Source organism: Pimephales promelas, chromosome 4 (assembly GCF_988280905.1).
Source record: "Pimephales promelas chromosome 4, fPimPro1.hap1.1, whole genome shotgun sequence".
NCBI classification, from domain to species: Eukaryota; Metazoa; Chordata; class Actinopteri; order Cypriniformes; family Leuciscidae; genus Pimephales; species Pimephales promelas.
In genome coordinates this window covers 1,783,550-1,798,232 of record NC_142772.1, presented here as the reverse complement: position 1 = coordinate 1,798,232, position 14,683 = coordinate 1,783,550, and the positions used below count along the sequence as shown (strand labels likewise).

Below are 14,683 nucleotides of genomic sequence, written 5' to 3'. Positions count from 1 at the left end.
TACGACCTCACTCGATTTGTCTAAACCCACGTGATGGGTAGGTTTAGGGGCGGGGTGAGGTTGTAGGTCATTCGTACGAATTCATACGAATTAGCCAATTCGTAAAATATGTACGATTTAGCAAAAACGTAATAATTCGTACGATTTAGGTCGTACGAATTGTTACGAATTAGCCCCCTCGTAAAATTCATACGAATTCTCGTAAGATCGGGTTGGGTATTTTGTGCTGAAACTTCACAAATACATTCTGGGGACACCCAAGACCAATATTGCATCTTGTAAAAAGGGGATACTTTAAGATTAGATACTTTAAATATCCTGATAAAGTCAAAGTAACAGGTAACAATGAATACCAGCACCAGATCTGAGACATGTAAAACTCACAAACATACGTTTTAATAGCCTTTTAATAGCCTTTTTATTCTCTAATCAACAAAGTCCTTGTTAAGACTGCATTGGATCATTATCCAACGTGACTTAGATATCACAGTTAGCCTAAAACACTGTGCTAAGATATCCGCAGCGAAGTGTTATAGAGGGCCTGATGGAGTGAAAGTAAATGCAAACTTCAAGATGCTGAGATTCCTGTAGGCTGCATCCAAACGTCTCACAGATGTGAGTGTTTGTTTTGCTGTCGCTCCTCTGAGAGGTCACATCTGGCTTCTTCTTCTTCTTCACACTGCAATATTCACAGTATCCCACGTCTCTAACACAACAATCTGTTCCTGGATCGCAGCCGGCGTACAGCCCACGATTATTAGCACAACCTCCACTGGAGTTTAAGGAGATGTCTGTTTAAAAACAGATGATGGCCGCTGACCGAGTGGACGTGGTGGACCAAATAAACAAAACTGAAATGAAGACACCATCTGGAAGAGATCTTGATCTCACGAGTAACTGGGTTGCTTTCAGATAGCAGAAACATGATACTGAACGCACATTATTTCATCGATCTTAGTGTGTGCGTGATGCAACGCTGTAAAGAAATATCGTTGGTTTAACTTAAAAAAGTAAGTAACCTGGTTGCCTTAAAATTTTAAATTCATTGAACTGGAAAAAGTGAGTTAATACAATGAAGAAGATCAATTTAACCATCAGAAACTCAAAATTATATGTTATCTGAACTAAATAAATTATTTAAGTTGATTTGACAAAAGAAAAAATGTGATTACTACACTGTAAAAATATTGTTGGTTTAACTTAAAAAAGTAAGTAACCTGGTTGCCTTAAAATTTTAAGCTCATTGAACTGGAAAAAGTTCGGTGAGTTAATTAAATGAAGGAGATTAATTTAATCATCAGAAACTCAAAATAATAAGTTATCTCAACTAAATAAATTATTATAAAGTTGATTTGACAAAATAAAAATATGTTGTGATAACAAATCTTGAAAATATTTTTTTTACAGTGAATGTAGTGTCTCTTAAAATTAAACATTATTTGGTAATACTTTACAGCACGGTCCCGACAGTAATGCATTAGCTAACACTAACAATGAGCAATACATCCAATAATCTTTGCTTTTGTTAGTTAAGTTGACATTAACATAAGATTAATAAATGCTTTAGAAAGATTTTAAATGTTAGCATGTACATAAGCATGGCACATTTTAAAATAGAAACAGGTCTTTGATACACTGATATTAACGCAAAACAGTAAAGCGAAAGAGATTAAAGCCTTGAATGACTTTATAATCTTTAAATTAAACCTGTATACTTTGTTTGATGTATTTTTATACAATGATTACATTGTTAAAACATGTTTTTATGAGTGAGTCATTGTATTATTCACTCAACCGATGTGTATAATTCAGGAATAAAATGCCTTTACTGTTTGTTTTTTTTTGTTTGTTTTTTTTTTTTGGTGTTGCATTGGTTCTGTGATTTAAAACAATGTGGCAATACTGTGTCTAAAATATAATTTACTTATTTACTTAATATTAACTTACTAAAGTGCTATATTAAAGCAATTTCACACAATTGTGCTCCATCATTGTTACTCCTATAAATGGCCTGAAGCAGCCCAAGCCATCACTGCTATTTAAGTTAAGTTATTTAAGTTATTCTTAAAAAAATCCAGTTATGTATGTTTTAAAATAAGGGTCATTCTTTGAGAATCGGGCCACTGTAGATTTGTTGTTTCTGTCTCATTGCACAGTCACAAGGAAAGCATTGTCCCATAAACACAGGCAAAATACTATTTAAGAGTCACCGCTGAATATTCAATGTTTATTGACCACTACACTCTAAAACATGCTGGGTTATTTCAACCCAAATTTGGGTCAAATATGGACAAACCCAAATGTTGGGTTAAAAATGTCATTAAAAAAATTCACAATTGAAAGTGAAAGTTGAAATTTGTAATTAAATTTTTAACCCAACATTTGGGTTTGTCCATATTTGACCCAAATTGGGTTAAAACAACCCAGCATTGTTTAGAGTGTAATCTAAGATGCACCTCTCTGTTTATTTGTTAATAGCTGTAGCTCAAAGCGCTTGTAATGCCAAAGTCACGGGTTCGATTCCCAAAGAAAGCAAATACTGATAAAAAATGTGTACATTGAAATGCAAATGTAAGTCACTTTGGAGAAAATGTAAATGTAAAAGACAGCTTTTAGAGTATTAGCTAAAAAAGACACATGCTTTCTGAGAGTTAACCAAAAATATCTGATATTTTTGCTAAATAAATCCCTTTAAAAAATGTAAAGTAGTGTTTAAATACTGTATACATGACAATACAGAAAAGATTGATGAATATTGCTGTGTTTAGTCATTAACAGTCACTGTAATAATAGGGTACAATGACGCGTCTTTAAATGTGAAACAGGCTGAAATCACTGCATTAGCATATGTACCAACACAACAGCATATGAACGCTGAAGGCGCACACACTCATGGGTTTCAGAAGTGAATGAGCAAGTCCTTGACGCAACTTAGCACAGCTTCACACTCGTGTGTCCTTCACACTTTAATGCTAGAGAGCATCTTTACACAAACTACTGTATGTGCAATGATAACAAACAAACACATAGATGCACACACACTCAACTGTAGAAAGCCCAGTCTTCTGTTTATTTCTGCTGTGCTCAAAGTATAAGGGCTGTTTATCGAGGACCATTTTCCATCGCACATTCAAACTGAAAATCAACAAGCAAAGGAACCAAATATATGCTACATAGATCCTCTCCACTCCTCCATATAAATATTCTCTGGGTGTACACCCACAACACCCTCTTTAAAATGGAGTATATGCCATAATTCATGGCTATTAGTGGCTCAGAAGAGCAAATATTGGTCTTGAGGATCAATAATGAACCCTGTTTCATCTCTTTTGCTCAGAGCTATACCAGGTTTGATAATGAGCAAGATTTAACCAGTTCTACCAGTGCAGATTTCAATACAGCTTGATTTAGACATAATACACTCTAAAAAATGCTGGGTTGTTTCAACCCAAATTTGGGTCAAATACAGACAAACCCAAATGTTGGGTTAAAAAAAATGGAATTAAAAAATGTACAGTTGAAAGTAAAAGATGAAGTTTGGTTAAAATTTAACCCAACATTTGGGTTTGTCTATATTTGACCCAAATTCGAGTGTATACTGAGAAGAACGTTTGGGGTTGAAATGTAGTAAAACATGTAAAAATGTATGTTTCCTATTCCTTTAAATTATTAATACAGTGCAGAAGACAACTGTGCCAAACACACTGCCTTTTTCTTTTTCTTTTTTTTTGTATAATGTATATAATGGTCTCCAGATAGAGCTTGGGTTTAATGTTGGTCTGTGTATTTTTCCCCTACATGTTTTATAATCCTCCAGGTAAAAATTGCAAGCCTGATCATTTAGACGAGTGTAACAGCAGCTGCAAGATTTAAGATCTCATTCATGTCCATAACACACACGGCGTGGGACAAACTGAGACTAAAGTGGGTGGAAGAACTACGAGCAATAACAGCAGTGATGCTTGCCTTGGGAGGTCTAATATCACAGTCTCGAGATATAACATATAAAACAGGTCCATTTCATCTTTTTAAGAGCCTTACAAAAACAAACAGGCAATTTAAATGTGTTGCCAGAAATACAATTATTTGTCACTATACACAAAAAAAAAAACAAAAAAAAAAAAAAACTTTTAAATGGCCATGAGAGGAGAAATAGATACAACATCTCCCACGGGATTAACCGCGCCTGCTAACCAGCCTTCGGACGTCTTGTGTTTGTTTGCTTATTTATAATTGGTTCGTTTTTAGACAATTACTATGTAGACTTTAGTTTTTATTTTATTGTGGAAAATTTCCAATCAAGCTGGAATTTTGTCAAATTATGATTCAGTTTTGAATATTTATAAATGCCATCTATGATATTAGTTTTAACATCACATATCCATTTCAGTAAACAAAAGAACTATATATATATATATATATATATATATATATATATATATATATATATATATATATATATATATATATTAGGGCTGTGCAAAAATGAATTGCGATTAATCGCATCCAAAATAAAAGTCTGTGTTTACATAATATATTTGTGTGTGCTGTATATAATTATGTTGTATATATAAATACACACACATGCATGTATATATTTAAGAAAATGTGTTATTCATATATAAAATATTTATATTTATATAATATAGATTATGTATTTATAAATATATACAGAATTTAAGCGCAAATAATTCTTAAATATATACATGCATGCATAGGTATTTATATATACAAAATAATTATATACAGCACACACAAATATATTATGTAAAAACAGACTTTTATTTTGGATGCGATTAATCGCAATTAACTTTTGATATATATACATATATATATATATATATATATATATATATACATATATATATATATATATATATATAAATATAATCATCAGTACATAGTATTTAAGACTCTAAACAATACTGGGTTGTTTTAACCCAAATTTGGGTAAAATATGGACAAACCCAAATGTTGGGTTAAAAATGTAATTTCAAATTTCACTTTCAACTGTACATTTTTTTAAATTGCATTTTTAACCCAACATTTGGGTTAAGTGCAGTTCTGTGTCCGGAGAGCTTCTGAGCAAGTTTACTACATTAGAAAGACACATGTGATGCAAACATCCAAATGTATTAGTCTACAAATCATGCACTATGATAAATGTGTTTTTAGATAATAACATGGTTTTGTGCACGCAAATACGTCTAGATTGCAAAATATCGGTATCGGCCGATATACTTTTTTTTTTTTTTATTATTAATGTCATATCGGACCAGTTTAAAATTTTGCCAGATATATTAAAGCCGATAAATATGAGACACTTCAAATGCTTACTTTCAACATGATGGGTTTTAATTGCTCGAAATATGATTAAAATCACTTCAAAAAAGGAAAATATAGTTTAGTGCAACATGCAGCGCAAGTCAGTCATATCGGCTACATACAATCACAATGAGAACATCTTTATAACTGTGTGTTTGGGACATGGATTTCAACGCGCCGATTGTTACTTTTGTAATCAGGCTTTTAAAAATTATATAAACACTTGGATTTAGATTTTCCGACATTATATCGGTTATCGGCTTTCAAATATAAAGAATTATCGGTTATCGGTATTGGCCAAAATTTCCATATCGGTGCATCCCTACTTGATTAGGCTAATTGATAATCTGCCACTGTACACTGTAAAAGATGCTGGGTTGTTTCAACCCAAATTTGGGTCAAATATGGACAAACCCAAATGTTGGGTTAAAATGTAATTAAAAATTTGAACCCAACTTCAACTCCAACTTCAATTACATTTTTAACCCAACATTTGGGTTTGTCCATATTTGACCCAAATTTGGGTTGAAACAACCCAGCATTGTGTTTAAAGTGTAGTTATGGATTTTGTCTTTCTCCAAGGTGTTTCTTCTTTTATAAAAGAATGGCTTGATCTTTTCTTTCACGCAGAGCCAATTTGAATCACTTTAAACAATCATGAATATCATGATTTTTTTTGTTCTATAAAGGCGTAAAGCAGATGTTCGGAAATAACAGGGTTTGTACAGTATTTTTAACATCACAGTTAGTCAAAACGGTCCAGAAAGGGACAGAAATATGTCAGATTTCATTAGAAACATCTTCATTTGTGTTACAAAGTCTTACAGGTTACAAACACTCTAAAAATGCTGGGTTGTTTTAACCCAATGTTGGGTCAAATATGGACAAACTCAAACATTGGGTTAAAAATGTCATTTAAAAATGGAACCCAGTGGCTGGGTTTGTCCATATTTGACCCAGCAAACAACCCAGCATTTTTTAGAGTATAATCATAACTTATGTGAAAATGAGTTTATTTCAATGCTTGCAAAAATGTTTTTGTTTTTTTCTTCAATAAACCTGCGTTGGGTGGAAATGTTCATGACTTATAGAAAATACTCCCTACCTTTTCAAAAGTGAGTTCATGCAAGAGTGAGAATATGCCGTGTGCTCTGGGTTTTAGAGCACAGTTATAGTTTATAGTGTAGATTTGGGTATTAAATTCAGCGTGTGCAATGAAGCGGTCTGAAAGCGGTGTCAGTGTGAACAGTGATGTGCGTCGCTTCTGAGGCCCTGCTTTGTGCATCCTCGTAAATTCTCAGCGGGTCATTTTGAAAGCTGGTGATAGATGACTGCGACTGCAGGAGACACGCTGAGCTAATCATCTCTACCAGGAGCTGTTTGTCTCTCAACCCTGATAAAATAACAACGGGAAGTGAGTGATTTTCCCCTCCTCCGTTTATGTAGACACCGTGAGCTGCTTTGCATAGACAGATCTTTATTCCAGCCGGATGTATTTCCATGCAGACTGCTGTGTGAATTCATGAAACTCAGTTTTAACATTAAATAGTGGACGTTTAAAAAGTGTTGACATGATATCATTATATTGTGTTCATATTTTGAATTAGATTTTATGGTAACAGTTTACAATAAGGTTCATTAGTTAACATTAGTAAATGCATTAACTAACATGAACTAACGATGAGCAATGCATTAGTTACAGTGTTTATTAATCTCTGTTAATGTTAGTTAATACAAATACAGCTTTTCATTGTGTGTTCATGTTAGTTCATAGTCCGTTAACTAACCTTTGATTTTAATAACGTATTAGTAAATGTTGGAATTAATATTAACTAAGATTAATAAATGCTGAAGAAGTGTTGTTCACATATTGTACATGTTAACTAATGTAGTTAACTAATGAACCTTATTGTAAAGTGTTACCGATTTTATTTTATACATTTTCTGGTTTCATTAGTTAAAGTTTCTTAGTTTTACTTTGTTATTTGAATACCTCAAGTTAAACTATACTCATGTTCAAATAGCATTTGTTTTATTTCAAGTGAATATGATTTTAGTTTACCATAATAAACCATATCAAACTCACACACCTGCTATCCATTTTGCACTGTGTTTTGAACCATTGTACGAAGATATGTTCGGTATTATGCCGACAGTGAAGAGTCTTGCTGTGTGAGAATCATTTGCCTCTCTAATAAACCACTAATTTGTGGCTCTTTTAATGTTTTTGCTCATTTCAAAGATTCCTGTCCAGCATTTGTGACTCTAGGACCTTGTTTAGCGGAGAATGCCGTACAGGCTTGTCATTCCTTCATGTTTTTGCTCGACTGTGGTTTTGATTGGGAAGAATGCAGTGAGTTTGTCTTGTTACACGTGTTCATCTTGTGACTTTCATTGCACGTGTTCACATAGTTTAGCTTGCTTTCAGCACATGTTCAAATTGCATATGGTTTTGTTGTGTGCTATATTTGACAATGTAGAAAAATCACAAACATTACTCTTTACTCTTTACATTACTCCATAAGATGACATTAAAAGACATTATGACTCAAGAGACGCAAGATTGTTTCCGCCACAGAATAAAAAAAAGTAATTGCAACTTTTTTTCTCACAATTCTGACTCTTTATCTCAGATTTGCGGGATATAAAGTCAAAATTGTGAGACTTTTTTTCTCAGAATTGCACGTTTATTTCTCGCAATACTGTCTTTATAATTCGCAATTGGAAGATATAAAGTCAGAATTGTGAGATATAAACTGAATCGGGAGATGTAAAGTCAGCATATATCTCGCAATTCTGACTTTATATCTTCCAATTGTGAATTTTTATCATGCAATTCTTACTTTGTCTCGCAATTCTGAGAAATAAAGGCAGAATTGCAACACGTAAACTGTTACTAGAGCCGGACCGATAAAGGATTTTGAAGGCCGATACCGATACAAATATATAAATAAAATATTTAAACAAATAAATATTTTTTTTTAAATTCTCCTGGTTGTTACCCCTTTATTCCCCAAACTTAACATGTTGTTCCCATATACTTATATGCAAGTAATTTATAGGTACACTTTAATTACCGAAAGTTACACAGTAAATTCCTCTTAAAGGGATAGTTCACTTTGAAATTAATTCTCGATATGTTTTATCTTACCTCAAGGGCATCCGAGATGTAGGTGTCTTTCTATTTTCAATTTTGATATTTTTATGTCAAACCGTTGTTGTCTATCAGTCATATAATGGAGGTCTATGGTCACCACCTCAAAGAGCATGCACAGAGAAGTCCAAATTAAACATGATTTAATGACTCATTAAGTACACATCGATGGCCTAAGACACGAAACAAGCGGTTTTTGTGAGAAAACGAACAGTATTTATATTGTTTTTACTTCTTGTAATCACAGCCACAAAGCACTCTCAGATCAGTTGGACGTGGCTGTGATTACAAGAAGTAAAAACAATATAAATACTGTTGGTTTTCTCACACACACCACTCGTTTCGTGTCTTAGGCCATCAGTGTGTACTTACATTCACGAGTCATTAAATCATGTTTAATTTGGACTTCTCTGTGCATGCTCTTTGAGGTGGTGACCATAGACCTCCATTATATGACTGACAAACAAAAACGGTTTGACCTAAAAAATATCAAAATTGAAAAAACTGTGGAAACAAAGACACCTACATCTTGAATGCCCTTGAGGTAAACTAAAACATATCAAAAATTAATTTAATTACACAGTACTTTCCGTGGCTGTAATCTAAAGCGTTATCGAATTGTCAGCACATCTGATCTGGTGTAAATGAGTAGTGAGATGACGGTCAAATGAATGTGGTCACCTTTGGTGCGGCGACGGCCCCGGTGCTCCGTGTAGAACTTGAGTTGAGTGTCGTCCTCCATTTCCGATCCAGAATCTCCCGGACGGACGAACATGCCTCCAGCTGCACACAGAGAGAATTATCAACACTTACAGATACTAATATGTTGTGATGCAAACAAGTGTTCACACGTTGACAAATGCTATCCAATGTCACCTTGGATTTCAACATTTAATGACCCTAATAAAACAAAACGACAGCTGTGAAACTATTGCTCTTGTTTCGTGTGTGCGTAATGAATGCTGTGACATCCATAAAGCAGTGATGTGTCAGTGTATGTTGGGCTGCCCTCTCCGTAACGGCTCAGCGCTCCACAGAGACGCCATCTGGACTCGGAGAACCATATTCAATTTCAGCCGCTCAATACACGTGTAACTCTTCCAATGCAACAGCAGAGGAGACCGTTTGCTGAAGTCCACTTACTTGTGTTTAGGGACCCGTACTCACTGACGCCTGTTTTAATTAGAGATTCGAGTGAGTGGGATTTTGTTTGGTCAGTTGGTTAGTCAGAGGCATTAAACGATAATAAAAACACATCAATGATTTGAAAATCTGATGTGTGGATGGGATATTGTGAGAAAAGAAACGAATGAAATGGAACGCAAATTCCCCCTAAATATATGTTTTTTTTGTAAATGCATATAGATCGTATTGTGAACAATTCATCTGTGAATGTTTAATTTTTGTAAAAAAAAATATGACCTCGTCATTTTCAGCATAAATGTCTTAATAGGACCTTCCAGTGAAACTTGCGTCACTTGTCATGCGTCGGATCAGAAGTCGCTCGTCATGTGTCAGGTCAGAGGTCACTCGTCATGCGTTGGGTCAGAGGTCGCTTGTCATGCGTCGGGTCAGAGGTCGCTTGTCATGTGTTGAGTCAGAGGTCACTCGTCATGCGTTGGGTCAGAGGTCACTTGTCATGCGTCGGATCAGAAGTCGCTCGTCATGTGTCGGGTCAGAGGTCACTCGTCATGAATCGGGTCAGAGGTCACTTGTCATGCGTCGGGTCAGAGGTCACTTGTCATGTGTCGAGTCAGAGGTCACTCGTCATGCGTTGGGTCAGACGTCACTTGTCATGCGTCGGATCAGAAGTCGCTCGTCATGTGTCGGGTCAGAGGTCACTCGTCGTGCGTTGGGTCAGAGGTCACTTGTCATGCGTCGGGTCAGAGGTCACTTGTCATGTGTCGAGTCAGAGGTCACTCGTCATGTGTTGGATCAGAAGTCGCTCGTCATGTGTCGGGTCAGAGGTCACTCGTCGTGCGTTGGGTCAGAGGTCACTTGTCATGCGTCGGGTCAGAGGCCACTTGTCATGCGTCGGGTCAGAGGTCACTTGTCATGCTTTGGGTCAGAGGTCGCTCGTCATGCGTCGGGTCAGAGGTCGCTCGTCATGAGTCGGGTCAGAGGTCGCTCGTCATGGGTCGGGTCAGAGGTCACTCGTCATGCGTTGGGTCAAAGGTCGCTCGTCATGTGTTGGGTCAGAGGTCGCTCGTCATGTGTTGGGTCAGAGGTCGCTTGTCATGCGTCGGGTTAAAGGTCACTCGTCATGTGTCGGGTCAGATGTTGCTCGTAATACATCGGGTCAGAGGTCGCTCGTCATGAGTCGGGTCAGAGGTCGCTCATCATGTGTCGGGTCAGAGGTCGCTCGTAATGCGTCGGGTCAGAGGTCGCTCGTCATGTGTCGGGTCAGAGGTCGCTTGTCGGGTTAGCGGTCACTCGTCATGCGTCGGGTCAGAGGTCGCTCGAAATGTGTCGGGTCAGAGGTCGCTCGTCGGGTTAGCGGTCACTCGTCATGGGTCGGGTCAGAGGTCACTCGTCATGCGTCGGGTCAGAGGTTGCTCGTCATGTGTCGGGTCAGAGGTCGCTCGTCATGCGTCGGGTCAGAGGTCGCTCGTCATGAGTTGGGTCAGAGGTCGCTCGTCATGAGTCGGGTCAGAGGTCGATCGTCATGTGTCGGGTCTGAGATCGCTCGTCATGCGTCGGGTCAGAGGTCACTCGTTATGTGTCGGGTCAGAGGTCGCTTGTCATGCGTCAGGTTAGAGGTCACTCATCATGCATCGGGTCAGAGGTCGCTCGTCATGCGTTAGATCAGAGATCGCTCGTCAAGTGTCGGGTCAGAGGTCGCTCGTCATGCGTCGGGTCAGAGGTCACTCGTCATGCGTCGGGTCAGAGGTCGCCCATCAAGTGTCGGGTCAGAGGTCGCTTGTCATGCGTCGGGTTAGAGTTCACTCATCATGCATCGGGTCAGAGTTCACTCGTCATGCGTTAGGTCAGAGGTCGCTCGTCAAGTGTTGGGTCAGAGGTCGCTTGTCATGCATCAGGTCACTCTTCCGCCCGAACTCGACTTAAGTACAGCCTTTACCGGAAACCAGTGATTAAAGTTTATAAAGTAATATTAATATTACACTGAGCTTATTTCTAAATGCAGACTTTACAAAATTACACACTGCTTTCAGTGTGTAAAGGAAAGGTAGTATTTACAGTAAATATGTTCGCTAAATGACAGTAAAGTTGGTCAAATAAAAGAACTGCTGTCCCCCAAACACACTCACATGCTAATAAAGAAAGATCTGGAGCGATAAACCAAATTAGCAGTAAAATCCATCCTGATCTCAGACAGGAGGCCGACGAGTTTAGCGGTGCGTTTGGAAATCTAATTGAAACGCAGGATCAAAGCTACTGAATGCAAGTCTTAAAAGACGAAGACGATGAAATAGAAATGAATGAGAAAGGTCACATCATGAGAGGTTACCGTCAATGAATAGAGAGCGATTACTGTTGCCTTTCACATCTCAACAAACGTGTTTTCTTGTTTATTCAGCAGACAAATTCTGTTTAGGGAAACAGCATTAGCATGTGCGATGAAAGAGAGGGAGAAATTGCTCCTGAAGTTCCAGGTTTCCTTTCAAGGTCTGCAGGATTATTGAGCGTCTGGAATTAAAAGAGTGGTTTTGCTTGATTGCATTGCATGCTGGGAGTGCACACTTCACCGAGCGTTATGGAGTGAGGGCACTCGAGAGGCTTTCTGCTAACCACAGCATAGAGCAATCACAGAACACGTCAAACGGATGATGAACAGCGCAAGGAAGAATAAAAGCTCAGCGAGCCACAGTGCGTTTACATCACATGATCTCACCGGGGTGCAGACACTTCCTGCTGCAATCAACACACAGATTTACTCCAAATTACATCTATAAATGCACAGCACAATGAGTATATACATCTCAGGGAATGAAATGAATGAAAGAGAAATGCACTGAAAGGATTTTGGTTGCATTATGATTCTCCACGGCATATTTCTCATTATTCCACATATTTAACCCCAAAAACTAAAGAAACAGAACTCAACTGCAAGCACACGGTAAAATAATGAGTGTTGCTTCTTTTACTTGGTCCTCCATGAGTGCGGCCAAAGGAGGGTTTTCATTGTGTTTCTTTTCTTAGCGACCATCGTATGGAAGGATTATTGGGTCAGATTGAAAACTAAAAGTCTTCAAGGAAAACTAAAAGTCTAAATTTGAAACTAAACGTCTATGCTGAAAACTAAAATTCTAAGTCAAAAATGAATTTGGTATTTAGGGATTGGCCAATTGTCCTATCCTAAATACCAAATGCCCATGTCTAAATACCAAATGGCCAATCCTAAATCCCAAATTTCCAAATCCTAAATACTAATTGGCCAATTCTAAATACCAAATGGCCAATCCTAAATACCAAATGGCCAATTCTAAACACCAAATGGCCAATCCTAAATACCAAATGGCCAATCCTAAACACCAAATGGCCAATCCTAAATACCAAATGGCCAATCCTAAATACCAAATGGCCAATCCTAAACACCAAATGTCCAATCCTATATAGTAAATGGCCAATCCTAAATACCAAATGGCCAATCCTAAACACCAAATGGCCAATCCTAAATACCAAATGGCCAATCCTAAATACCAAATGGCCAATCCTAAACACCAAATGTCCAATCCTAAATACCAAATGGCCAATCCTAAATACCAAATGGCCAATCCTAAACACCAAATGTCCAAATCCTAAATACCAAATGTCCAAATCCTAAATACTAATTGGCCAATCCTAAATACCAAATGTCCAATCCTAAATACTAAATGGCCAATCCTAAATACCAAATGTCTAAATCCTAAATACTAATTGGCCAATCCTAAATACCAAATGTCCAAATCCTAAATACTAATTGGCCAATCCTAAATACCAAATGTCCAATCCTAAATACTAAATGGCCAATCCTAAATACCAAATGTCCAAATCCTAAATACCAAATGTCCAAATCCTAAATACCAAATGTCCAATCCTAAATACTAAATGGCCAATCCTAAATACCAAATGTCCAAATCCTAAATACCAAATGGCCAATCCTAAATACCAAATGTCCAAATCCTAAATACCAAATGGCCAATCCTAAATACCAAATGTCCAAATCCTAAATACCAAATGTCCAAATCCTAAATACCAAATGTCCAATCCTAAATACCAAATGGCTAATCCTAAATACCAAATGTCCAATCCTAAATACCAAATGGCCAATCCTAAATACCAAATGGCCAATCCTAAATACCAAATGTCCAAATCCTAAATACCAAATGGCCAATCCTAAATACTAAATGGCCAATCCTAAATACCAAATGTCCAAATCCTAAATACCAAATGTCCAATCCTAAATACCAAATGGCCAATCCTAAATACCAAATGCCCAATCCTAAATACCAAATGCCCATGTCTAAATACCAAATGGCCAATACTAAATAGCAAATGGCCAATCCTAAATACCAAATGTCCAATCCTAAATACCAAATGGCCAATCCTAAATACTAAATGTCCAATCCTAAATAGCAAATGGCCAATCCTAAATACCAAATGTCCAAATCCTAAATACCAAATGGCCAATCCTAAATACCAAATGCCCAATCCTAAATACCAAATGCCCATGTCTAAATACCAAATGGCCAATACTAAATAGCAAATGGCCAATCCTAAATACCAAATGTCCAATCCTAAATACCAAATGGCCAATCCTAAATACCAAATGCCCTAGATACCAAATGGCCAATTCTAAATACCAAATGGCCAATCCTTAATACAAATTGCCTAATTCTAAATACCAAATTAATTTTTCGACTTCGACTTTTAGTTTCAAATTTAGACTTTTAGTTTTCGTTTAAGACTTTTAGTTTTAGACTTTTAGTTTTCAACCTGACCCAATAATCCCTCCATACCATCTGAGCCAGGTGATAAATTAAACTTGTCACAGTGTATGGTTGTGTTCCCTTGTTTTCACTAGATGTCCTTGTTCTCACGGTGTCTCACGATTTCCCAGCATTCTGTCTGTCACTGTCACTCATCAGTTCATTGCGCTCAGCTGTTCATTGTTAGTCTTGTTAGATATGTGTACATATTCCCTGTCTGTGTTAGTATGTGTACGGAGTCGATGTTATATGTCACACCACGTTGTGAGTTTTG

General features: G+C 37.1%; 1 protein-coding gene and 2 pseudogenes across 1 annotated transcript in view; 2 read left to right on the top strand and 1 right to left on the bottom strand.

Annotated features, from left to right (window-relative positions):
• Positions 1-14,683, bottom strand: part of astn2 (astrotactin 2) — a 432,572-nt gene that overhangs the window by 214,407 nt on the left and 203,482 nt on the right. The window contains exon 5 of the mRNA XM_039661894.2: positions 9,161-9,262. Within this exon, the coding sequence (XP_039517828.2) occupies positions 9,161-9,262 (102 nt within the window). The remainder of the gene's footprint in view (positions 1-9,160; positions 9,263-14,683) is intronic.
• LOC148981534 (uncharacterized) lies at positions 9,583-10,711 on the top strand (annotated as a pseudogene).
• LOC148981533 (uncharacterized) lies at positions 10,717-11,571 on the top strand (annotated as a pseudogene).